The following is a 27,861-nucleotide window of genomic DNA, read 5'->3' on the forward strand; positions in this document are numbered from 1 at the left end:
CAAACCAGGACAAGAAGCCAGACTTCACTTGGAGCCAAAAGTTCCAAGCGAGTGGGACAAGGCTGGAGTCCGAGGCAGGCAGCAAGAGTCAGGAAAGGTGCTTCTTCGCCTTCGGAGACCGGGGAATCCGCTAGCCACAGGACCGCTTCCTACCCTGCGCAAGACCATCGCCAAGATCCCTGCTCCTATATCGCCCCCACTACCGTCAGAGCCTCCGCTCCTACTCTCGCGATACTGTCAATCCATCGCCTTCCAGCTCCCGCTAAGCCCCGCCTCTCCACCGCACCCTATGTCGTCATTTCCTGTGGGTCTGCAGGCAAAGGGAGAAGATGGCGGCGTTGGGGGAACCTGTGCGGCTGGAGAGGGGTGAGTACGGCCGAGGCCGAGACCGAGGTGGGCGGCGGGAGTGAAAGAGTGCCGTATTGCCGGAGGGGAGGAGGGGCGACCCAGGTTTCAAGATCTGGATCCAGGCTGTCCCTGGCGCCGAAGTCGCTGCGCTTGGCCCCTGGGAGGGCGCTTGTGGTCCCTTGACTGATACTTAGACCCCTGCTCTGTTCACATGGACTATGCCGGGGCACAGTACAGTTAAACACCACCTGTCCGCCTTCGCAGACACACGCCGCACACGCGCTCCTTGGGTGCGCACAGCAGACGGGGCGCCCAGAAGCCAACATCACAAGCCCATTTGGGACCAACCGCAGTCACTGGCTTTATTTTTGCCCGCACAAATCCGGTGTCCCCGCCTTCACTCACACATCGCAGACCTCCCAGGCACACAGCGCATTTACCAGAATCCATATTTACGCACGAACTCCGACTTTATTTTTACCACGGCCTCACTTGTGTTTGTTTCGGGCGACTTCCTGGCTTTGGTGCCCCTCCCAAGCACCGAGAAGGTGCTTTAAAAACCATTCTGCTGATTTGGTCTTGGGAAGAAGGTTACATAACTAGTTGGAATTGGTAGGTTGTAAAATACCGAACGTATAGTCTTATTCCCTCTTTACAGATCTTAACACTGGTAACTGGCTGGTTGCTTGCTTTTTAGAGCAGACTGTCAAGAGAGTAAAATCTGTTCTGCTGAGTAATTAGATACGGAAGAGCTAGTGACAGTACATGGCTATGCTCCTTTCGGGCTCCTGTTCCATATTTTCAGCATTCCACTCTTTCCTTCCCCAGACCAAGCATGTCTTTGACACACCAGTATTAGAAGTTATTGGTAAGCGAAAAACAAACTGAACGTTTTGAGTACTAGTAGTAAACAAAATAAAGGGTGGCGATTGTAAATATCTTCGAAATATTAACATTTGCAGTTACAGCCTGAATATTAAGTAACTTCTACCCCAAGAAGAAATATATTTTTTGGAATTACTGTACGTAGAGAAACCTCTTTCCTCATACCTTCACACAGATGCTCACTTAACATTATTAATTCCTTACGGTGTTCACTATTTGTAAGTCTCTTTATAAATGATACTGGTTTCCCTCCTGCCCACCAGACCATTAAGGAATCATTTTTGACAGAGGAGTAGCTACTCTGGGAAGACTTACTAAGTTAGGCCTAAGACTGTGACATCTTCCTCTTGAGCACAATGGCACTGTGCTTTGAAGGTGGGAACAACTCTGTTCCTTGTGAACAGAGGAGTAGGTGTTTTTCTTTGAAAGCCAGTTGCAGGATTCTAACATGTTGGCGGTCTTTTGTATTTTTAAGTGCAGCACAAAGTGTAAAACTTCACCTCTGGCATTTAGTTTTGGTAGTCATGACTCTCCCCCCCCCCCCTTTTTCCGCGTTCTTTTCAGTCCTATAATAGAATGCTCAGCAGCTTAGTAGAATGAATTGGTAGTGGTTGCCATTTAGCAGGATAAGAAAGATTACATCACCTGTTTTCTTTAGAACTTGGTTTAATAACAAACTCTATTAACAAACACTCCCAACAGTCCTACAATTTAAAATTAATGCATATGATCAAGTTCTGAGTGTCTTCTAAATAATCAAAACATGATTCAGTGGAATACATTTAAGCATGTATTGGATACAGTTTAGGCTCAGTAAAGATTTTTTGTTACTTCAAAATATTTATGTAGCTTACATATCATAACTTGTAAATTAAAAGAATCCATTAACCAACAATCTGTATTCACCAGTCATCCTAGGGGTGGGTTATCAGAATGGGGAAAGTCTGATTCCATTGCATTTGATTGACATCATTTTAAGCTTTTATTACCTGAAATTGAAAATCTACTTCTTTTTTCACTACATTTATTCCTAGTTTTGCAGTTGCATACACAAAGAAGGCCATATTAATTCTATAAGGAAAAAGTTTCAGACTTGTGGTATAATACAAAGTTTAGAGCTTTTTCCTTTCAGAAGGAGGCAAAGAATAATAAAGTAATATGTACTCTAGCCTCCTGGGGTACAAAAACAGTTAAGAAAAAAAAAATAGAGTCAGTTACTAACAGTGCTTTAAACATGACTCAGTCTTTTTATAAAAGATCTTATTTATTTATTTGAGAGAGGTGCCCTGCTAAGTACGGCACCTGACCGCAAGGCTCATCCCAAGACCCAGAGATCATGACCTGAGCCTAAGGCAGATGCTCAACCAACCTGAGCCACCCAGGCGCCCCAGTATAACTGAATCTTGTAACATTTTTTAATTTTCATAAAATATTCTTACACTTCCCAATGAGAATTTCCTAACATGCTTAATATATTTGTGTAAATCTGTACAACCCCTTAATATTTCTTGTGATTAATTGACATCCAGGTAACTTAACAGTTATGCTTGCTACATGTCAGACATGTGTTTTTTGGTTTTGTCAGGTAAGTCTTTTTTTTTTTTTTTTTTTTGGTCAAGTACATCTTATAGGGAAGTACTGTTAACTTCATTTTACAGCAGAAACACTGAGGCACAGACATTAAATAACTTGCCCAAGCTCACACAGCTAATATTGAGGCCAGATTGACAAAACTTTTTATTTTTCTATTTTGTGAACATATGTATTTGATTGAGCCTATCTTAATTAAAATACTGTGTTAATGATTATAAGCTGAAAGCAGACCACAGTTAATTTGTTCCTTTATACCACTGTTTTAACTGTCCCTGCCACTAACTGCGTCTGTTACTGAATGGCTCATATCCACATATAAATTATAGTTTTCTTTGGGAAATGAAAAGGAATTTCATTAGCACACAGTCCTTTCACTCCTCTGTGCTTTGATCACTAATAGTGATAGATAAATTTTAATTGTCTAACTAGTTCCAGAAAGAACTGTCAGCATTTTGAAGCAATACAGTTCATGTATCTGTCACATTTGAACACCTGTCCTTTCCTGTGACATTTAATATTTTATATTCAGTTTTCCTCCATCTTTTCAAAGATACTGTTTTTCAGATCTTATGTGTGCAACATTAGGTTCATAATTGCATAAAAGCATTCTCAGATTTTGCATTTCCTCCCTCTTAATGTGTGTTCACAACCCTCCTTCCCCCCACCAAACACACAAACTCATGCTCTTATGTTTTGTTTTTTTCTCCATATTCTACATTTTTCTGGTTAATCCTTGGGGACTGAATCTTGTTACGAGGCATTTAAAAAATCTTCAGAGAAAATCATCTGTCAGTGTTTGTTTGTTTAACTCTAGATATTTGTAGAGCAATTGAGTTACTGGAAAAACTGCAAAGAAGTGGAGAGGTACCACCACAGAAACTTCAGGCTTTACAAAGAGTCCTTCAAAGTGAATTCTGCAATGCTGTAAGAGAGGTAAGTAAATGGTATTAAATTTACCAAAAGCCTGAGTTAATTAGGTATAACATAATACTGTGAAATTTGGGTTCAGAAGTTCTTAAGAAAACAAACTTTAGAAAAATATTAGAACCTATCCCTCTTCATTTTTTGAAAAAAAAAAAATTTGTTGAAGTATGGCTAACATACAATGTAACATAAATTTCAGGTGTACATGTTGATTCAGCAATTCTGTTCATTATTCAGTGTTCACCACAATAAGTGTAGTCATCATCTGTCACCAGACATGTTATTACAATACTAAGATATTCCCAATGCTATACTTTTCATGTCCATATTTATTTTATAACTGGAACTTTGTACCTTTTCATTTTTTGGAATTTTTAATAGAAAAACATTTTACCAAGATGGCATAACTTTGCCTAAAACTTGAACACGCTTAATAAATTAACTTAGAACTCAAATGTAGTATATTCTGAGATTTTAAATCATGATGATATTGGGTTTTACAGGTATATGAACATGTCTACGAGACTGTGGACATCAGTAGCAGTCCTGAAGTGAGAGCTAATGCAACTGCAAAGGTAATTTTTGTTTTTGTTTTTTGTTATTTAGTAAAAGTGAGAGAATTCATCATAAATGAAAGTTTTAAAATATGTAATTATTAGATATTTGAAAGGCTTGTTTTGAAAACTAACATAGAGTATCTTTCAAGCCACACTAAACTTGTCTCACATACAAGGATAAGACATTTTTTATTGGCTTTGCAAGGAATACTTCATTATACGGTTTAGATAATGCATTAAAAATACACTTGCACAAAAATAATAATGCACATGTAATACACCGTTGTTATATATAATATACATATATCATTATGTAAATTTTCATCAAAACTCTGAGGTATATATTATTCTGATTTTATCAGTGAGGAAACATTAGATTAGATTATTTTTCTCAGACCACACAAACAGCAAATGGTAGGACTGGGTACTCCTGCAGGTTGCTCTTTGCTTTTCACCTTCACCTTAACTCCGCAAATACGGGGTGATGTTGTTAGTAGGTTACCTCCTCAGAGCTGCATATAGTAGGTTTTATGTACTTTTCTGTCCCAGTGCTTTCCTCTGATATTTCTAGCATTGACCTCAATGTCTAGCATGTTTTGTTAAAATAAATATCAGCATTAGGGGACTTATATTAGATTTACTCATTAGCAAGTACTTTTGTCTTGTTAGTTATTGGTCCATAAAAGGAAATATTGGATTTTTTGTTGAATATAAACACTTAAACATGTGGATACAGTTTGGAAGAGCATTAAAAAATGTCTTTCTCTGTATTTGAGAAGTTTAGTGCAACTTGAAAGATACTCTGTTAGGGGTGCCTGGGTGGCTCAGTAGGTTAAAGCTTCTGCCTTCGGCTCAGGTCATGATCCCAGGGTCCTGGGGTCTAGCCATGCATCGGGCTTTCTGCCTACCTGTGATCTCTGTCTGTCAAATAAATAAATAAATAAATAATCTTTAAAAAAGAGAGAGAGAGAGAACGATACTCTGTTAGTTTTCAAAATAAGCCTATCAGATATCTACCATTTGCTATAAAAGTATAGAAACTTGGCTTGAAATTCCTTAGTTTTATGACCTTCATGGCTTACTGAATTTCTGGACCTTAGTTCTGTTATCTAAAACAGATTCTTTCAGACCTTGGAACCTAGTGATATTCAGTAGATCTTGATTTCCTCCTTCTTCCCATTTTTGCTCATGTACCCTGATCTGTCATGAAAAATGGTACCAGATTACTTCATTACCTTTAAAAGCAGAATGAAGCAAATCTCAACTTTGTGTTAGAATTAATGTAGATTAGTCTAAATTTGAAAGTTTTGAAGAAGATGTGACTTTGTTTCATCTTCTGTGGGATTTTAGTAGTAACTGGGTAGTTAACTAAAGCAACAAAAAATTTCACGGTTGTCTGTACCCATCTTTTTCTCAGCAGTGAATTATTTAATTTGTCATTTATTACATATTACAGCAGCCCAAATGACTGTGTAAGAACACTTATCGCCTTACAGATTATTATGTATGTAGGTTGTGCTTGTACAAAAACTCCTGAAGGAGCCGGGCTCTTGAGCCCCAAGTTCAGGGCTGCTGGCATGCTGGGGAGGAGTTTTCTGTTAAAGTGCTCCAGTGTTCATATGCCAGGCAAGCCTGCTTGCCTATTGCTGCTCAGAAGTTCTGGACACTGGGTGGCTGAGTGACCTAATCAATCTTAATACCTCCTATGTAGATTCAGGGTGTGCTTTCTAGTCATCATCTCTAAAACCCCATGCACTTAGTTTTATCTTCTCCTAACTCCCAGTGAATTTGTGAGCATGCACACATCAAAAGTAAATAAAAAAGAGACAAAAAGGGGCATCTGGGTGGCTCAGTCAGTTGAGCATCTGTCTTTGGCTCAGGTCATGATCCCAGGCTCCTGGGATCAAGTCCCAAATCAGGCTCCTTGTCGGCAGGGACCTTCTCCCTCTGCCATTCCCCCTGTTTGTGTTCACGCTCTATCTTCATGTCAAATAAATAAATATAATCTTTAAAAAATAAAAAAAATTAAAAAGAGACAAAAGAACTGAAACAAATAAAGTTCACATTTTTAAATATGTAAAATTTTCTTTGAGGCTACTGTGGCTGCATTTGCTGCCAGCGAAGGACATTCTCATCCTCGTGTTGTTGAGCTACCAAAAACAGAAGAAGGCCTTGGATTCAATATTATGGGAGGCAAAGAACAAAACTCTCCAATCTATATATCTCGAATAATTCCAGGTGGAATTGCTGATAGACATGGGGGCCTCAAGCGGGGAGATCAACTCCTTTCTGTTAATGGAGTGGTATGGATGAATTTTATTTCTATTTGTAGTAATGCATTGTAACCACTTGGGGGTGTATTTGAGTTCTAGAAACAAGATGGTGGGGGTGAGGGAGAACCAAAGAAGCTTTGTAGTTCAGAAATCCCTTAGGAGAATCCTGGGCAGTACTACTTAGGACACAGATACTTTTTAAGGCATTTTAAGTGTGTTTTGCTGCTTTTCCAATGTAAATTTGCAATGCTTCGTGTGATTTTTATGAAATAATTAAGCTCTCTAGTAGTTAAAGAAGTACATTAATTAATAAAAGTCTGCCCTTGTTTTAGTCTTATAGTAGAGCCATTGCTTAATTTAATTCTGACTTAGTGAAATAATACGGCAAATAAATTGGTATTAGGAGTAATTATTTGGAACTTAAAAACCAGTTCCTGGACTACAAACAATACTATTTTAGCAGAAGATTTCACATGGATTAAAATGATAAAGCCAGATTATCTCATAGGTTTGTTGTGTTGAGATGATACATTAAAACTTTTTTACTTATATGTATTGTAAACATTTTGTGTTTTGAGTTACCTAACAAAACCTGAATATTAATTGTATGTGTGTTCATGTCTATTTTTTTCGTAGAGCGTTGAAGGAGAACATCATGAAAAAGCTGTAGAACTGCTGAAAGCAGCTCAGGGAAAGGTTAAATTAGTAGTACGATATACACCCAAGGTCCTAGAAGAAATGGAGTCACGCTTTGAAAAAATGAGATCAGCGAAACGCAGGCAACAGACATAATGCAGTTCAAAACTTTATATTCCATTTTGCTTTTAGCTAGAAAAGTTTTACTTGTGACCTACTGATGGCCGCAATGCCAATGATTGTAAAAAAGAAACAGAAACTTCCTGCGAAATCCTCCTTGCCATTTTATAAACACCTATTTTAACATTGTTGTGGTTCCAGAGATGCATACACTTTTCTGACAAGAAAAAGTGAAAGGTGATGAGGGCAATTCTGTCCTGCTGTTTTTACAGGCCTTTTTCAAATGCAGATTTTGTCATAAAGTTGTTATAGATTTTTAAAAATGCTTTTTTAATATTAAAATGTACTTTTACATTCTTAATCTTTTTTTAGGAAAAAAAAGTTTTCTTCATTTGGCTGCTTATTTAAAAATAACAGTTCTCCAATTCTTTTTTTTGCTTACTCTATTTTTTTTAACCTGTAAAATTTCTTTATGGTTTTCCAAGAAATTAAACATTAACAGTCTCAGCTACAGCAGTTCATTACACTATCAGTGTTCACAGCACTGCTGCATTTTGTACTTTGAACACACACATAATATATATAATCAGTGGTAAATCATAACGCAGCAGAGTAGAAGTTTTTTACTTTTATTTAAACATAACGTATAATGAATATTCATTTATACTGATTTATAAAAGTTTTTAAACACTGAAACAATCATTGCTAAAATATATATTTCATAATATTTGAGCAGTGAGGCAAGAGGATATTACTGATTATACCTATTTATGTTCAACAACATATCTTAAATTACAAATGCAAAAACAGGTTCAGGTTTCATCTTTTGCAAATTCTTTTAATACTGTTCATTTTTATTTAAATATATTTCTTATATTTTGGTGTTTCCATTCCTAGAGATGAGCCAATTAGTTCGTTCTGGTAAATAGCAGAAGCAAAATAAAGGAATACTCAACCTCACTAGCCTCAAGGGTTACACACTCTTAACTAGCTCAACATAAGAATTGGTTTTAAGTAGGAAGAAGATAGAAGGATATACTTAAGATACATAGAAATTATGAGATGATATATTCATAAGGATCTGCAGACTCTTAAGTCAAAATGAGTAGGAACTCATTCATACTGAGATGGTTGAATTCAGAGATGTGATCTTTGATTCAAATGATGGGAATTGTGAGAGATACTTTCATTTGTCCACTGGATGTCACTCTTTAACTGAAAGGCAGCTACTAGTGTAGGACTATGACTGAGGTCTTTTTCAAGGTGGAAATTAAGAGTTGAAGTTCATTTTCAGTCACAACTTATAGGAACGTTTGTATGGTTTTTAAGAATTTAAAGTGACAGATGCTAAAAAGAAGATAATGGGTTGAAATGTATAAGGAATTTATCCTAATTACTGACCCTGTGTAAAAAGTGGGCATTTTGTAACATTCCTTCTGGAAGAATAGAAATGTATACCTTTTTCTGCATGTTTGTGAGCACTGTGAGTCTTAACAAGATTATTCCAGTTTTCAATGATTTTCAGAATAAGTCAATCAGCATTGTTATTTATCATTTAGGTATTGAACACTGGATTGCATGGTTGAATGTGTCTTTAGTCCACTACAAAACGTGCTTGTATTGATAGGATCATGTTGTTAAATTGTGTATTTTCAAAATTAATTGATGTTTTTAAAATGTTGAGACCAAAGTAGTGTAGAATTATGGACTTAATTTAATTGTAAAATTATTAGAGGTATTTGTTGTAGAGCTTTACATATTAAAGAGAGATATTGGTGCATATAAAAACAGTAATATTATTATGCTCGTATTCTTGCATTACAGGGTAAGTAAATCCTGAAAAATCTTATTTTAGTATAGCTACAGCTGTAGTAGCTTTTAAGGGTGTGTCAACATTTCATTATAAATTATAGCTTCCTGGTTCAGTATCTCAGCTGTTTCAGAACTTTCAGCCAAGTTCAATCTTTTTTGGTGTTGAAACTTAGTAAGTTGAGTAAGCTATTTTTTTTCCTTCTACAGTAATCCACAATCTGTTCGTTGTGTGGGTTGGCACTTATTTATAATTCTTAAAATAAAGATAGCTTAAAGGAGCCAAATACAGTAGTTTTGCTTGCTCCTGTTGAGCATGAGTAGCAGTAGTTTGTTTTTGTTAATGCAGTTTTCACAGTGTATCCCGGAATTTTAAATCTTGACCATAGAAAAATACAGTCGTTCAGTGGCAATGATGTACAGTAGTGGTCTAGTATATAGTGAGGGAATGAAGGGAGTTGTCATCTTATAAATAAATGTATGATTCATGAACGTAACTAGGCACATTATAAGTATATAATAAGTTTTCTTATTTGTAAATTATAAACTACCCAATTTCCATCTAATTTCTTGGTATTTCAAAAGGGGTGGATTCAGTGGTTTTCAGCCTTTGCTGCACATTAGAACGCCCTGCAGAGCTTTTAAGAAGTAGCACTACAGGACTTCCATTCCATACCAAGTAAGTTCAGAATCTTTGAGGGTGCAGCCAGATACTTAATTTTTTAAGCTTCCCAGGTAGTTCTAAAGGACATCTAGGGTAGAAAACTGCTTGTTTTCCTCTTTATAAAATGCTCTAATTACACTGGATTCTGTTTGGAAGTATCAGAGTAGAATAACTCAAATTACGGCTACCTTTAAGTAGCTGCAAATATAGTAATTGAGTATCTTCCTTAGTAATTTCTTTAAGAATAAAAGATACTTGGCATTCCTTATTTGGGAAGTAATTACAGTTTATCTTTTATCTTTTTTTTAAATCTGCCAGTAGTTTAAAATTTTAATGTCTGTCATCTTTCTGCCCCTTTTGCCTTTAAACCTTAACAAAAATAAATGTTTATTAGTTGAGAAAGCATGTTTAAAAACTGCAGGTGAGAAATACTGTCATTGATAATTATGTGCTGTCTTCATATGGCCGCTTTATCTGTTAGTATACTAGATTGTAATGGCCTGGTTCTTTGGGGTTTGGTAATTCAGATGTGTTTTTAAAAAATCGTTGTCTTCCTCTACTAAATTTTTTAATTATTTTTCTCAAGTACTTAAGTAGTTTGGCTCAAGTACTTTGTTTACAATTTAAATGAATATTATAGCATTTAATAGAAGAAACGGCTATGGCTTCTCTGAAAAGAATGTCAGCATGACTTGGTGTAGACTTAAAAGAATACATGTTATGAATATTTTATAATGTGGAATGATCACTGAAATATCCAGGACTCTGGTAATTGTATTTCCAATAAATATATGTTTATGAATTTTCTAACTTAAATTTTGTTGTCTCTCCTAACAGTCTGGTGTCATACTTTCTATTGTCCAGAATTCCACTAATAGTGTTTCTTCAGTGGTTATTGTAGTTCTGTAATGGTTAAATAGCAGAGAAAACCAATTTGCCTGCTCATTAATTTTCAAGAACTTCCAAACTAATTTGTACCTGGACATAGTTTCTAAAAATATCAGCAGATAGTTTGCTTCTACTTTAATTCTTTGGTTTGAGGCAAGGAAGTAAGTCCCAAATGGATTTAACACTTTTTCAATAGATGATTTCATTTACCAAGTTAATCCTGATTCTAAGGTTTATTTAAAATAAATTTGTATTATGTTCCTATTATTTGGATTTTTTTTAAAAAATTGGTATAACTTCTACAATAAATGTGTTTCTGAAAGCTCTGTATAAAATAACTTTTACATAAGGTAAAAAGCATAATGTATGGTAGTTACTATTGAGTGAACCTTTGAATTCCTATATTTTGTTTGGTCTTTCATAAAATATAACTACAGAAAAAATTCTCTTGTGTTATTTTGAGAGAGGCAGTATGGCATGTGATTGACGGCACAGTGTGTACAGGCTCACTACCCTGGTGTGAATCCCAGACTCACCATTATTGTGTAATCTTAACAGAAGTTAGTTCTCTGGACCTTAGTTCCTCACCTGTCATGTGTAATAAGAATGCCTGTAACTGGTCGTTATCTGTCAAGCCCTGAAAAAGGTGCCTGGTGAAGTGAGTGCTATTTGTGTCTGCTATTATTTGCATATAAAAGCTTAAGGGAACTTAGTAGTTGAAGGAAGATATGTGACCACATAATTAAAATTAGCAAGTTCTTACTTTTGATGGTGAGGAAACAGCATTTAAATTATGCTTGAAGGACACCTGGGTGGTTCAGTCAATTGGGCGTCTTGCCTTCCACTCAGATCATGATCCCGGCATCCTGGGATCCAGTCCCACGTCAAGCTCCGTGCTCAGGGGGGAGCCTGCTGCTTGCTTTGACCCTCCCCCCTCGTGCTTTCTCTGTCTCTCTCTCAAATAAATAAAATCTTTAAAGATAAATAAGTAAAAATTATGTTTGAAAACTTCATAAGGAATAAGATTCATAAGGAATTTTCAAATTTCTGTCCACTTGGATCAAAGAGCTAATGGAATTCTAAAATTGGTGGGGCTTGGGGGGTGGAGGATTAAGGCCACATTCAAAATCAAAATCACACTAAGTTCAAGTAAGGGATTTGTTTAATCAAAAAAGCAGTTTAAAAAAAAAAAAAAAGCAGTTTGTAGGAAGGATATGACCTAGCTCTAGAAACCATGGATTGCTGGAATGGGTGTCAGACATATATAAAAGGCATAATTCAGCATTGTGTATTTTTAAAATGCATGAAGATGTGTTAAGCCACAAGGGATACAACAAAAAGCACTTACTGTTAGCATTCAGTTTCTTCAAAATACCAATAAGCTAGAATACCGATTTTCTAAATCATTCAATTCTGGTTTTAAAATACTCACTATTGTTAATTACTCTCATTTTAATTAATGAAGTGGTGACCCAGTTTTTTGTTCACTTATTTGGTGGCAGATAACCTCCACCTACTGGGATTTTTAAGATTTACTTCATATGGTAAGCAAATGATAAATTCATATAGAACCCATTTGTAAATTTTATTATATCAATTTAATTTTTTTTTAAAGGACAATGTGCTTTATATCAACAAGCTAGGTGTGAGAGCTCTCCTAATACTCATCAACTTGCAGAGGTATATTTTGGTCCTATAAAAAGGCTTTCTTTTTTCTTTTTTTATGTTTTCTTTAGAGGAGGAAGTGTGGAAGAAATCTTAATTTGTTACAATCTCCAGAATTGTAACCAGGGGGATAAAAAGAAAATTTAGCCATTGGTTGCTGATAAGTTCCCCTTACTTTGCTCTTATTTGGCAGTTCTGGAAAGTAATTCTAATCAGTTTCAAAAACTCAAACCTTTAGTTTTTTTTATTTGGCAAAAAGTGCAATCGACATGAAATAGGGGGAAATTTGTGTTTCTGGTATCTCTTACTTGATGTAGGTTTGAGTCCAGAGTTTAAATGCCATCTAACTTTGATTTTGCATCTTAAGGTGTTACAGATTGAATTGTGTGCCTCCCAAAAAAGATCCGTTGGGAGTCCTAACCCCCAGTACCTCAGAATGTGGCCTAATTTGAAGATGGAGTCTTTACAGAGGTCATCCAGTTAAAGCGAGGGGGGAGCCTAATCCAACATGGCTGGTATTTTCATTAAAAAAGGGAAATTTGCCCCTGGGGATAAAAATACACTATATGTTTATTAAAAAAAATTAAAAATTTTTTTAAAAAAAGGGAAATTTGAATACAACGCGGGGAACACCATGGGCAGATGAATGGGGTGATGCTTCTATAGGCCAAAGAACACCAAAAATTGCTGGCAAACCTTCCAGGAACCAGCAGAAAGGTATGACCAGATTCTCTTTCACAGTCCTTTCACAGATTCTCTTTCACAGGAGACAAACCTGCAGACACACTTGGATCTTGGACTTTAGTCTCCGGAGCCATGAGAATAAATTTCTCTTACTTAAGCCACCCAGTCCAGTTTGTGGTACTTTGTTTCAGCAACCCGAGAGAACTCCATGTGTAAGAGAATCCATGTTTTGATGGCATTAGTTACCAAAAATAGGTACAGAAGCAAAGTTGAATATGACTTTCCCCATGTGTGATAAAAAGGTGTCAGTAGAAGTGGTTTTGACCAGGGGAAGATTTCTCACCTCTGGAGTGGGGGAATGCCGGGTTCTTTTGTTTTCTGTTTGACTCCCATGCAGCTCTGTTGAGCTTGTACCTCCAAAGGGCCATCTGAAACCGCTCAGAACTTTGTTTTTCCTTTCTTTAGGGCTGCCAGTTGCTGCCTGGCTGCATCTTTCTCAATTCAAGGACTTATGTAGGAGTTGGCAGAGGTAAAAGATCTAGCAGTGAGAAGAAACTTTGTATAGCAGCCCTTGCCCCAGGTGGAACATGATGAGAGTTGGCCCTTGGCCAGGGGGATTTCACCCTGTAAAGGTTTGTACTGGCTCCTTAGCATCCACATGCCTGACTGAAAAGCATGGATGCAGCCAGAACCAGTTGTGTTGTTCCATCCCGAAAACTCTTCATTGTACTTAGGATAGAATCTGAACGCCTTGCTGTGATTGGAAAGTTTCTGCCCACTTCATTCCCCACTTCCTCTCAGGCCTCATCTCCTCCCCCTGCTCCGCTTGCTTGACCCCACACCAAAGGCCTTTTGCCAGAAGGTTCTCCCTCTGGTTGCTGCTCCCCATTCAGGTTTAAACTGAAGTCACCTCTGTTAAGGCTTCTGTTCACTCAAAGATACATTCCTCATCCTCTGTTAATGTGGCAATGCCTTATTTAGAGTATGCACTTCATTGTGTTTTCCCCGTTAGGATTTTAGTTCATGACAACAAGAAGGATCACCACTCTCATTAACCTAGCATGGTGCCTGAAACAGTACTGTGATTTGTTCTACCTTGTTGAATTGGTTTACTTTCCATGATTCCCAGTTAGATCAAGAATTTATTTACCGGGACGCCTGGGTGGCTCAGTTGGTTGGGCAGCTGCCTTCGGCTCAGGTCATGATCCCAGCGTCCTGGGATCAAGTCCCATATCGGGCTCCTTGCTCCACAGGGAGCCTGCTTCTCCGTCTGACTCTGCCTTCCACTCTGTCTGCCTGTGCTCGCTCTCGCTCGCTCTCTCTGACAAATAAATAAAAAATCTTAAAAAAAAAAAAAGAATTTATTTACCTTGGAACCATAAAAAAGCAACAGTTTGTCAGCTGATCTTGATGTTAAAACAAATGGTCCAGGAAGGACCGTAATACTATAGGGATAATATCTTCATCAATCCCTCACTCCATTAGTGTGCCAGGTCCTGTTCATGGAAGATAGCAAAGAAAGTTACGTTAGCTCCCTCTATTTGCCACCCTTCTTGTGTCTCCAAACATGACACGCCTTTACACTTGCTCTTTCCTCTGCCTGGAATCTCCTTCACCCTCTGCTGATCTGTATTTGTCTATCTTGTCAGCCCACTCCCTCCCCAAGATCATAATTGTTGAGGGCTGGCAGGATTCCGTTTTGTTCACTGTCCTATATCCAGAGCTGGGAATAGTACCTGGCACATAGACAATATTTGTTGAGAAAATAATATGAAAGAATGCTTTTTTAGCAAGTGAGGAAAGGTCTCTCTGAGGACATGGGCATTTGAAGAGAAACCTGCATGGTGTGAACTGCAGAAGCTATCCATGTGCCTGTCTAGGGACTTGAGTTTTCAACAGGGCCCAATAAACAGGGTTGCTTTTCCCCCATTATGGCTCTGAATATGGCAGGAAGTAAGACAAATGAGTTGGCAGATGGGTACCAAAATGTCCTCTTCATTTTTTACTCATATTACAAATATTTGTTGAATGTCTACCATGGGACAATTACGGTCTAGGGGATACGGATACAATAGAGAACAAAATGAAGCCCTTGCTTCATAGAGCTTACTTTCTATTAAAGACCGGGCAAGTGCATATATCTAGGCTTCAGAAGTAAATATGCTTTGGGACGCCTGGGTGGCTCAGTTGGTTAAGCGGCTGCCTTCAGCTCTGGTCATGATCCCAGCGTCCTGGGATCGAGTCCCACATCGGGCTCCTTGCTCGTCAGGGAACCTGCTTCTCCCTCTGCCTCTGTCTGCCTCTTGGCCTAATTGTGATCTCTCTCTCTCTCTCTCTCTATCTGACAAATAAATAAATAATCTTTAAAAAGAAGCCAAATGCATCAACCTAGTCTGGACCATGGCTCAGCTCTCATCTTTCCATCCTGCAAGGGCACAGCTCGCTCACTCCCTAGACGGATATGGGCAGAGCCAAGACAAAAATGCCTCTTTCTTTTTCCCAGATTAGAGCTTGGATCATCATGCCATGTTGCATAGAATGAATGCTTCCATGCATGTAAGCAGAAGTAGACACTGAGAATTTAAACCTAGAAGGTGTGATGTCCCCACAGCAAGGTAAATCATAAACATATAAATAATTGTATGAGAAGAATGGTTGGAAACAAAACAAAATTTTAAACCATAATCTAAACCATTTTTAAAATTTGCAAATATTGGAAATATTGGAATTTTTATAAATATTTTCATTTTAAATATTATTAAGGAGGGAAGGAGGCAATAGCACGTGCACACACACACTCACACACCCCCCTTTCTTACCTCCTTTCTGTAAATGGGGAGAACCTCACGGATTGATTATACTCTATGTGGATAGTCGGTTTCCTCCTGCCTTTTCATATTTCACCACAAGATGGCACCAAAGTGCTACTGTTTCTGTTTCAGAAATTTCTAACCGTTCTTGCTGACTAAAGATCAGGCCAAAAATGTAAAAATCTATTGATTTGACTCTCCGGTTGGTGAACAGGTGGAGCAGTATGAGGACAGCGGCACCCCTGGAGAAGGAAGACACAGAAGCTCCATGTCCCTCAACGGGGCCCTCTGCGTGTCTTCTGCCTGGCTGTTCCTGAGTTCTATAATCTAGTTGTGGCCCAAACACTCTGCTTGCTGAGGTCTTCTGTCTCCGGATCACCCTGCTGGGTTCTCCCTATGACCCTGTGTGACCCGCAGCATCTTCCTCTCTGGAACCTAACTGCTGCCACAGCCATGGAATTGCCAGAGTTTGCAGCCAATACTGAAGAGAGAACAGAGAAGAAATAGAAAGAACCTCAGGTTCTTGATGACATCACTGAGTGGCCACATCAACCTGCCCCGAGGCCTGACCTCTCTGCAGACTTTCTGCAGCGAGATAATAACCTCTCCTCTTGTTTGTACCCAATGTACCCAATCTTTTCTTTCACATGCAAAATTAATCTTTAAATGTATTTTATAAAAGTCAAAACACATAAATGAGTAAACTCAAATACACCTTGAAAGAAAACAGAGCAAATCTGTACAAATCACCAACTTATGTGACTATCTACCTACATTTGGTCTATAGGCTGCCAGAGATTGTGCGGAGGAAGGATGCCTGTAGTATTATTGTAGGGCTTCTACGTACGAACAACTCGAGTTGACTGGAAATTGTCTTTGGCTTTGAGCCTCTTCCTTATCTTCACCCGAGCCCAAACAGGATGTTTGATCAAGAGAAAAGTCCTTTCAGAGAGGACATGGCACGTTCCTTAAATAAACCAAAGACCATCTGAGGCCTTGAGATTAACTTGCTTTGCATGACACTACATTTTTGAAAAATTTTTCTCTCTTCCGTCTAAATTAAAAACACAAATTAAACCAATTATAGAGTACTCACATGCCCATTTATAGCATCCATCTTTTTTTTTTTTTTTTTTTTAAGATTTTACTTATTTATTTATTTGTCCGAGAGAGAGAGAGCAGGCACTCCAGATTAGCTCCAGATCTGCCATTCACCAGGTATGTTGCCGGGGGTAATGTAGTTACCCTCTGTGGGTCCGATTTCTCACTGTTGAACGAGGGGATTTTACATATGATCTCCACATTTCTTTGTATTTCTGAGTATTTTAACGTATCAAGGAGAAAGAGCTTGGCACCACAGAGGATGGAACTTCTGAACAGCCCATCTGCTCAGAGAGGGATGCTACAGATGGGCGTGTGAGTACGCTGACACTTGATGCATCCAAGAGTGACAGAGACACTTGCCCATTCTTCAGCCTCAGACAGGAGACTCAACAAGCCTTAAGGTCTTTTCTAAATTCCCTAAATTACGTTGGACTGGAAGCTGCATGAAGGGAGGGACTCCTTACCGTACCTTCTTTGGTGAGGCTGCCACGGAAATGCCCCTGTGGCTATGGGGAGGCTAACGGACTCTCTCAGTCCTGCTGAGAAATCCTTTACCACATCTTCGCTGGGCTGGACCCAGTCAGGGACCGAGCACAGCTAAAGCAGGCTTGCTCAGGAGACAAAGGGACTCTTCCGATGGTGATTTTCTCTCCGGGTCTCCCCACTGATCTTGCCAAACCTTGATAGAACTGCACTTTTCTCTTCCCTTACAAAAAGCATTTATTTATTTATTTTTTATTATGTTCAATTAGCCACCGCAGAGTAGTACATCATTAGTTTTGATGTAGCGTTCAATGATTGATCCGTTACGTATAACACCCAGTGCTCATCACTACACATGCCCTCCTTAGTACCCATCACCCCCTCCCTCCCTTCTGAAACCCTCAGTCCACTTCCTGGGGTGCACAGTCTCTCCTGGCTCATCTCTCTCTCTCTGATTTCTCCCCCTCCAGATTTCCCTCCCTTCCCTTGTAGTCCTCAGTGCTATTGCTTATGTCCCACAAAAGAGTGAAACCATATAATTGTCTTCTCTGCGTGACTCCCTTCCCTTAGCATAATCCCCTCCAGGTCTCTCCTTGTCAACTACACTTCAAAGACTCACCCAACTTCTTGTCCTTCCTTCTCTGCTGTCCTGGAGTCAAACCCGTGTCCCAATCTAATGGTTCTAAAAGGTCTCCCTCTGTCCTTCCTCTTCCCATTTTCCCTCAGAAATACTTCCCCTAAGAAATGTCTGGCATGAGCTATCCTATGATCTGTGTTTGCTTCTCCAAGGGCCCACGCTTGCACAATCTTCTATCAGAGAATCATAAATTTGGGTGGGAAACTACATTAAAATAAAGAAATTTTAAATACTGAGAATCCAGAGCCCCATGTCAGGCTTACGACATCAGAATCAATGGAGGGGTAGTTTTTAAACATCTTCCCAGGTGATTTACATGTAGACTGGCCTACTTTAATCTAAACTCTTTATTCCGAATCTACTCTGCTAAGGGATAAACAGTTTAGATTAAAGTAGGCCAGTCTACATGTAACATTCCAGAGAATGTTGGAAATCTTTACAGTTTGTGTTATTCTGATATAAAAGGAGCAAACTGGCCAAGTTACTATGATATGTTTCTTTCATCTCAGGGCGTCTGACTGGCTCAGTAGGTAGGACATGTGACTCTTGATCCCCAGGTCATGAGTTCATGGGGCTCGAAAAGATATATATATTTCTCTATCCCCTCAAGGTCTTTTTGTTTTTTGTTTTTTAAGATTTTATTTATTTATTTGACAGTGAGAGAGGGTACATGAGCAGGCAGGGGGAGTGGGAGAGGGAGAAGCAGGCTTCCCGCTGAGCAGAGAGCCCAGTGTAGGGCTTCATCACAGAACCCTGGGATCATGACCTGAGTCGAAGGCAGACGCCTGAGAACTGAGCCACCCAGGCACCTTACCTCAAGGTCTTTTATTCATTTTCATATTGAAAAATTTTTTAACTTTCCTTACTTACTCCGTTCTATGAACAGAGTTCATATATTTTAGCAGTAACATGACGCAAAAAGTTTAATAAATAGTACTAAGAGTTTGCCGACCAGACTCCAAGAATAGCGTTTTGGGCATCATCCTAAAGTCTAAGACCATTGATCTGGTCTCCATAGTTGTCTTTGCTCATTTCTCAAATGAAAATTACAGACGGTTGGTAGTTTGCCTGTGTTGTCTAAAATCATTGTCTCCGATTTTATTTTTAAAAAGGTTTTAAAAACATTTTCAAAAGTCCTAGGGTGATTAAAAGTTTTCATTGTGATTGCCACTCCTTATTTTGAAGAGAGTCATGGTAACTGTCACTAGACAAAAAGAAAGCTTTTGAAATTACCCGTGAGGTGTTCAGTAGTGTCCTTCTTGACACAACATTAGGCGTCCAAGTCAGGAATAGAAAGAATCTACAGAATGGGATGTTTTCTCTCCCCATCTTCCCACAGCTTCTCTTTGAGTTTAAATTCTCTTACTGCTTCTTTCCTAGATTCCTTTCCAAATATGTTCATGCAGATGAAGAAGAGCTTTCTGGGATATTTCAGTTGCCAGGTAAAAACTACTCCCAAGCGCTGGTCTTCTGCATGCATTTGGCTTATGGGATGCCAGCATTTTGCATGTGGTTCTTTGAAATCTTGTCTCATGCTATGGTCTTCCTAAAATGTTCAAGCTCTTATTTGGAATTCTGAAAGAGTAAAAAGGAACCCAATTCTGTGACTGAACTTTGTGTTAGTACTTTGCTCCTAACAATTTCTCAGAGTGACCAGGTGATAATCTTTCTAGATTTCTATTTATTTAATTTTATTTTACACTTTCATTGTTCTATCTGTTACAATGCCTGGCTTCTGTAATGCTTATTTACCTCTGCTTAGTTCTGAGCCTCCCCAGTAGGCTCTCAGGCACTCAGGCCTTGGGATCTACATGTGGTTCTGTCATTCGGAAATTGTGTCCTTTGAATGTCTTTCACCTCTTGGGTTTGATTTGAAAGGGAAAAGATCAGAATAAGAAAATCGGGTTTAGAAAGACTGGGCATGAATAGGAAAATATTTTTGATATTTATCTGAATGTTTTGAAATTTGGGGTGAATATGGGTCTTCAGAAGTACTGAAAAGGGTCTCTGACCCCAGGATGTCCGACCAGGTCAGGAAACTGAGACCTCTTTGGTGATGTCTTGAAAAGAGCTGATTTCAAAAATGGATTTCAGTCAGTCACACAAGAAGCTGCCAGTCCTTCCATCCCAAGGTCTGTCAAATCTGCGCATGTGGCAGTAGAGGAAAATGGGCCCAGAAGCCCAAATCTGGCCACAGTGCAACTTTTAATAGATCAGCCATTTTCCATTGTTATTTTGTATGCTTCAGAGTGATTGTTGTTATTTTAAATTATCCCTAAACTATAGGTCCTGTGCATAACGGGATCACTCTAGGGACACTGAGACCCAGAAGAAAAGAACGAGTCGGTGAAAACACCTGTTTAAGACCAGGAAAGCACGAGTTTGGCGAGCCTCTAAACGAGCGTGGGGGCTCTGCTTGCCCCAAATGCAAATGTGGAGGACTCCAAGCTTAGAAACAATAGCATTTCTCGAGACATCAACTGTTAGATACATACCAGATATCTGATGGGTGTGATATTCTTTCTTTATTCCTTGACTCTCTCATGTTTTGAAATGTTTATGTATGTATACGTACATATAGATACCCATGTACATGTATGTGTTTGCATGTGTAAATATGAATATAATAACATAAATATAAACTTTTTAAAAAGATTTAATTTATTTATTTGTATGAGAGGGAGCAGAGGGAGAAGCAGACTCCCTGCGGAGCTGGGAGCCCGATGTGGGACTCGATCCTGGGACTCCAGGATCATGACTTGAGCTGAAGGCAGTTGCTTAACTCACTGAGCCACCCAGGTGCCCAAGTATTTTTAATATACATATTCAAGCTTCTAACTTTGGGTGGCAGGTTTGGCACCCATGCTTTTATAAAGCCAGTAGCACCTTTTCATAGGTCATGTGATTGTCTCAGGTCAAAAATCTTTGGAGTGCTTTTTGGATGGAAAATAAGGTAAACCTTGAGTGCCCAGGACTCTTTCTGGACCATTCATAGCTCATTCCAAAATACAATCTTTAGCATGAGCTCACCACAGGACCAGAAATTTGAAAGTTTTTCTTGATCTCAACTTATAAGAAAAGATGATCACCTTTGAGGTATGTCTTTTTGAATTTCACATAATCTTGCAAATGGTTCAAAAATAATCAGATTTCAATAAGGGATTTGCACCTATAAAACAGTGCTGTGAAACTATGGCCCAGGGGCGAGAACTAGCCCAATATCTATTTTTGCCCAAAAAGTTTTATTGGAACACAGCCTCATCTATTTGTTTATGTGTTATTTATGGTTGCTTTGACGCTGCAGTGACAGCGTTGAATAGTTGTGACAGAGACCATATGGCTGACAAAGCCCAGAGTGTTAACTGTCTGGTCCCAAACAATAAAAACAAATATGAACAACCCAATAGGAAATAACCAGGCAAAGGAAATCAGTAGGCAACACAAATGCACATAAGAGCACCCTGAAATGTCCAGTAAATAGAGAAAAGATGCAGCTGTAATCAGGGAAATTCAAATTTAAACTACATTGAGATGGCATTTCATATGCATTGGATTTATAAATATTTAAGTCTTGTAATATTGGGTGCTGGTAGAATATAGAGAAATGGGAATTTTTATTCTCTGCTGCGAGAAGCACAAGTAAGTGCAATCACTTTTTTTTTTAAAGGTTTTATTTATTTATATGACAGAGAAAGGCACAGCAAGAGAGGGAACACAAGCAGGGGGAGTGGGAGAAGGAGAGAAGCAGGCTTTCCACTGAGCAGGGAGCCTGATGTAGGGCTTGATCCCAGGGCCCTGGGATCATGACCTGAGCTGAAGGCAGATGCTTAATGACTGAGCCAGCCAGGCACCCCAGTTCAATCACTTTTGAAAGGAATTTTATAACATTCAATAACAGTGAGTGAACGTAATCCACTCCTAGACACACACACACACACACACACACATACACATACATAATACGCGTATATAAAAAAGACACATGTTAGAGAAATTTTTGAGTGCACAAATAAGGGGACTTGTACAAAAATATTCATGGTACCATTGTTAGAAAAAATAGAAATAAGTTTAATATTAACAATAAAATGGATAAACACTGGGTACATTCTTTAAATAGAATACTATTTAATAATAAAGATGAATTTAAAAGGATCACATATTCCATGAACACATATTTCATAAAGCTCACAGTTGAGTGAAAAAAGCAAGGTGCACAGGAATACAGAATTATATTATTTATATTTGCAACACAAGACAGTATATTACTCAGGGATACATACATATAAAAAGCATAAAAATAGGGGTGCCTGGGTGGCTCAGTGGGTTAAGCCTCTGCCTTCAGCTCAGGTCACGATCCCAGAGTGCTGGGATCGAGCCCCGCATCAGGCTCTCTGCTCAGCAGGGAGCCTGCTTCCTCCTCTCTCTCTGCCTTCCTCTCTGCCTACTTGTGATCTGTGTCTATCAAATAAATAAATAAAATCTTAAAAAAAAAAAGCATGAAAATATGCATGGAAATTAATTACAAAATTTAGGAAAAGGCTGACTTCCCAAGTCAAAAAGACTGGAGAGAGGCACAAAGTGTGCTTCAAATACAACTGTAACATTGTTTTTTTCTTTCCTTTTTTTTAAGACAGAGAGAGAGCACAGGTGGGGGGAGCAGCAGGCAGAGGGACAGAGAGAAGCAGACTCCCCACTGAGCAGGGAACCCTATGTTGGGCTGGATCCTAGGACCCTGAGATCATGACCTGAGCCAAAGGCAGATACCTAACTGACTGAGCCACACAGGTGTCCCAACATTTTGTTTCTTAAGCTGATTGTTGTGAACTCAGATTTTTGTTCTTTCTATAAATTGGAAGTAATTCATAACAAATGAAATTCTGTATGCTCAATGACTTTCAATCATTATAGCACTATGGAAGAGCCCCCAGGACCTCCCAGTTTTTATTTCCCTGATGGAGCACCTTGGCCTAGCAGGTGGAGCCTCTGCATACACTTACACAGTCTCTATATTTACAAGAGCACCTGGGTGAAGAGGTGAATGGGACCAAAGTCTAGCTTGTCCACTAGTCAATAAGCCTTGTTGTGCCCTTTGCCCAAAAGCCCCAAGGTGAGCATCACCCAAAATGGGTGCCTTCTCCATTGCCCAAAAGTGCCCTATAGAGTGTGCAGAAGCCTTGCGGCCAGGGTCCACTTCCTCTTTAGCCTGTAGATGCTGCACATTCACTCATCCATAGCTACTAAAAATGAGAAAGACAAGCTGGTCTGGAAACAGTCTCTGTTGAGTTTTAGCTTGCCAACACATTTTGGTTCATCCTGATATCTTTCTAGGTCCTTATGGTTTATTTAACAACTGATCATTTTTCTCTAGTTATCTGGGATAGAATCTAAAAAATTATTTGTTTTGCTGTCTTAGGACACATTACCCAAGAAGTGAAGACTAACTGGCCAATTTATCTTTAATGTAAAGCACAAATACTATAGGAACTACAAGAGATATTAACACTTTTATAGATATTACATCTTTTCTTCCTTACTCAAGTCCATTGCTCTTGAAATTTTGTGTCTTGGACAAACTGCAAATTTGAAATCTCTTTTCTCACCTTCTTTACCTGATAGACAATAGGAATTTATTCTTCAATAAAATCTACATGTCTCCTTTCTCCAAAATCTGAATCTCCCCTTTCCCTGAAGTTGCCAGCCCTTTACTCCTTGGAAGCGAAGGAAAAATGTGGTTATGGACTCCCTATAACACTTTCATGTGATGGGCATCAAAACCCTGATTCCTGGGCTCCACACAAGTCTGTTAAATCACTTTGCATTTTTAATCAAGCTTTGCATGAGATTCTTACGCTTCTTGAAGTTTAAAACCCACTACCTTAGAAGAAAGGAAATGAATTATTTTAGTTAAAAAAAATCAACCAGTATAATCTATAATTCTTGTTTTAAAACTGCATAAGAAAGTGATATCTTGGCAGGAGAAATTCTGTCATCTTTCGTGTTGTTATCAAAAGAGTGGTCTTAAGAGAACCAATTAAAGAAACCCAATTTACAATTTTTCCTCACTTCACTTTCTCATGAGAGTTGCCAGAAAATAATGGAAATGATTTAGACAATGGGCACTAATTTAGGGAAGGCTCCAAGGGCATGAGACAAGGAGTCAGGAGACCAGGAGTTGCTCTGTGATGATCTTGGGCAGCACACAATACTGGAGGGTTTTGAATTTCTCATCTATAAAACCAGAGGGTTGTCCATATAGCTCTGAGTTCTCTTTCAGACCCACAATTAAGAGGAAATATGTCATTCTTAAAAACTGGAAGTCAAGGCATGTTTGTATATATTGACTCTCTCAAGACTCTACTTTCAGGGATCATTTGTGTAGTGTGTATTTATTGACTCTCTAGCATATAAATCAGTTTATGGTATATTAGTCATATGCCCAGCTAGGCATTATTTTTAAAGATAAGTTCTCAAATGCAAAGATGATGGCAATGTCTCATTTTAAACTTCTTAGGTCTGTATCAATTTATTTCCATTTTCCTTAAGTGACATGAGTGGTAAACTTTATGATAGTGACATTTTTAACCCCATCTGCCTTCAAGTATTCATGAAAACTGTCCCTAATATAGATGGTAAGACAACCAAAGGCATAGTGGAAAGTAAGAAAAGAGGTGCCCATAAAGCAGTATTTGTTGCAAATAATGATTCTTTGGGGTCTATTAAGCCCCAGAAGTCCACAAGAGGAAGGAATGCTGATAAATTACCTGACACCAAAGTTGCTGGATGACTTCTTAGTGGTAGTTACCTAGCACTCAAATGTTCTCTTGTCTGGAGAAATTTTCCAGTGTTCAGAAACATCACCTCTTTTGCCCCTTACAAGATTCCTGTGTTTTAGGATTTTAAAGAACGTGAGAAAGCCGTCTGAACTGAGATCCCCAAAACTTGGTATCATCAGTGGTTCATTGCTAAGACTTAGCTAACCAGTGCCTATCAAAATAGGTGTAAAGATCTCAGGTGAAGTGAGAGGGTTGTGAGGGTACGCGCCTTTAATTCCGTATATAGCTAAAACCTAAAAAATTATGTCAGAAGAAGGGAGACTTCCTCTTTCTCCTCAAAAACCTTTTTTCCATTTGCACAGCTCCCAAAGACCTCACCCTTTGGAAGAGCGGAGAGTCATTTGAAACTAAACTGAAGGCTGGAGGCAAGTTCTACTTTTCAGGTCATCCAATTTAGGAGATCCAGTTTCTGCGGAGGGAAGAAGACGGGTGGGGGAGGGGGAAAAAACAGGCTCCACGTCTTCAGATCCTTCCACCTTCCATCCACAGTCTGCCACGCAAATCGAGCCAAGTCGGGGATTTTGCCTTGAACCACCACCAGCACCAGCACCAGCACTACCTTGTCACTCACGCCCGATAAACACGCCCCTCTGGTCCTACTCTTGGCCAGTGGCGGCTCCCCTCTTTGCATAGTAATGAGCTCGAGACCTCTGCGGGCCAATGGCGCTCCGGGAGAAGGGTTAGTTTTGCATGTACCTAAGTGATTTGCATAACCCAGCGGCTGGGGGCTTGGGAACCCGAGCGTGCAACCCTAGAAGGGAAAAGGACGGGAGGAGATTGAGCCGCGGCTGCGAGAGAGCGAGCAGGAGCCTGGGTGTTTGTACGAGAGCCGGGCGGGGGTTGGGGCGAGGGGCCGGCATGGCTGAAGGCTGCGCTCCGCAACCTTGAAGAGCGGCAAAGGCGCGAGGCCGGGGACGGGGAGGCGGGTGCGATGGCAGAGCGCGGCCCCGGCAGCTGCGCACGGCCGGGCCGGCTGGCCTGAGCCGCCGGAGGAGCGGGGCTGCCTCTGCGCTTCCATGGAGCAGCGGGAAGGGCGAAACTCCGGAGCGCCGCGTCCCTGCACTGCCGCCGCGGACTGTTGAAGGGGCCGAGCCCGCGCGACCGCCGAGAGAGGAGAGCCCCCGCCCCAGTCCGCAGGCCTGCCGCCCCGGGGCGGCGGGGGGCGTCGGAGGGCAGCGGAGGCGCGCCGAGTGAGCGGCGCCGCGGGAGAGGCCGGCGCGGGAGGCGGCCGCAGCAATGCCGGGCCCGCTGGGGCTGCTCTGCTTCCTCGCTCTGGGGCTGCGCGGCTCGGCCGAGCCCAGCGGCGCGGCGCCGCCTCTCTGCGCGGCGCCCTGCAGCTGCGACGGCGACCGTCGGGTGGACTGCTCCGGGAAGGGGCTGACGGCCGTGCCCGAGGGGCTCAGCGCCTTCACCCAAGCGCTGTGAGTGCCGGGGTGAGGGCCCTGGGGGCGGGGCTGGGGGGACAGGGGGTTCCCGAGGGGGGGGGCAGAGTCGGTGGCCCGTCCCACCCCACCCACCCGTGTTCCGAGGAGCGGGGCGCGGGTCACCTGTGTGTGGAGGTGCTCAGCACCCACTACCGCGCGGCGGGCATTCCAGACTTCGCCAGTCCGGGTCCGAGCCGCGAGCAGCTTTTTAACCCCAGACTTTTGGGGCACAGTCACCCCCCCCCCCACCCCCAGAAAGAGTATCTGGGGCCAAGCAGGAGGAAGGAATCTGGAAACGTCTGTCCCTGGCAGCCTTTTCAGGAGACCTTCCCTTCTCACGCGGGCCCCCGCTCAGCTGGCCAGAGCTTCATAGTCGGTAGGCTGAGGGCGCCTAGAACTTGGCCTGGGTCTGCAGACCGAGGCACGTTTCGTGGGGAAACACCTGGAGCTTTTTGGGTTCCAGCATGTGGGGAGAAGAAACACCTGTACCTCAGGGTGAATCCCCTTCCATTTCGGCCTCATCCAGGTAGAGCGACCTGGCATCTCGGTCCAGTTCCACCGTGAACTGCCCGACAAACGCCCGGGGTTCTGGAGCGCGCGGGGACTGGGTGGGGGCGGGGGGAGCCGGGCAGAAATAAGACGGAAGGAGGGGGGAAATTGCAGGTTTCTTTTGGTGAAAATACTCTTCTTCCCCAAGTAGGCCTTTTAAAGAAAGAATGCTGACCTGAGGTACAGGATGTTGGAAGAAAATCAAAGCTCCAGACCATATTCTCTGCCCAACCTTCTAGAATGGAAGGCAGCAGTTTTCTGCTGTGCATTCATCTCCAGAACTTTTCTTTGGAGCTGCCTGGGGCTGGGGAAGTCACTCAGAGCGTTCCGACTTCTTAAAATCTCGCTCCTCAAAGGGAGACCTGAGGCTTTAGACATTCCCTTCAAAAAAGAAGAGCAAACTGAAATAGGTGTCGTCCGTGGTATTGGCAAATACGACCAATAAAAAAATAGGGTAACTGAACGCAGGGCTTGGTGTATGCACTTGTGTGTTGTGTGGTCTGCGGAGTGATTATGTCAAGAGTCCCGAAAGAACTGTTTGAGGAAGGGATTCTGAGAGGTCTGTGGTGAGGGGAATTTTCTTTTGCCTTATAGCCAAGGAAGGGGACCTCTTAGAAATAAATAATTTTAAAGGAGTAATTGACCCCGTGAAGAATTCCTTTCTGTGCAGGCCAGAGCGTTGCCGTGTTTCCAGGTGGGTGGTGGGAGGCGTTGGGCTTGCTCTCTGCCAGTGGGGTTTTACTGAGTATTGCAGCCTGTTGACTTGGAATCTGCCTCATTCTCTGGCCTCCAGCTCCCCATCCTTCTTTCTCACGTGCTAGTAACATATTTGAAGTCATTTTCCTCCAGTATGGTGAAATTTAACTTTCTTACCGAAGGAAGTTCATTTTGCAGTGAAGAGCAGTTTGCAAAAAGTTATATCAAGTGGGCAGGTTCGAGTGGAAGGGAGGGGAAGAAGACTGTGTAGAGGAGATG

The 27,861-nt window shown here is 40.6% G+C and overlaps 2 protein-coding genes across 2 annotated transcripts in view; both read left to right on the top strand.

Annotated features, from left to right (window-relative positions):
• The first annotated feature begins 295 nt into the window (after window positions 1-295).
• On the top strand, window positions 296-10,625 carry LIN7C (lin-7 homolog C, crumbs cell polarity complex component). The gene is made up of 5 exons (XM_059406751.1): window positions 296-366; window positions 3,641-3,759; window positions 4,254-4,325; window positions 6,401-6,610; window positions 7,217-10,625. The coding sequence occupies exons 1-5, from the start codon at window positions 330-332 to the stop codon at window positions 7,370-7,372; spliced, it is 594 nt and encodes a 197-aa protein (XP_059262734.1). The 5' UTR covers window positions 296-329; the 3' UTR covers window positions 7,373-10,625.
• Window positions 10,626-26,133: 15,508 nt separating this feature from the next.
• LGR4 (leucine rich repeat containing G protein-coupled receptor 4) overlaps window positions 26,134-27,861 on the top strand; it is a 102,555-nt gene continuing 100,827 nt past the window's right edge. Inside the window, exon 1 of the mRNA XM_059406765.1 lies at window positions 26,134-26,334. Within this exon, the coding sequence (XP_059262748.1) occupies window positions 26,150-26,334 (185 nt within the window). The 5' untranslated portion in view covers window positions 26,134-26,149. The remainder of the gene's footprint in view (window positions 26,335-27,861) is intronic.

This window comes from Mustela nigripes, chromosome 1 (assembly GCF_022355385.1).
Source record: "Mustela nigripes isolate SB6536 chromosome 1, MUSNIG.SB6536, whole genome shotgun sequence".
In the NCBI taxonomy this organism is placed as follows: domain Eukaryota; kingdom Metazoa; phylum Chordata; class Mammalia; order Carnivora; family Mustelidae; genus Mustela; species Mustela nigripes.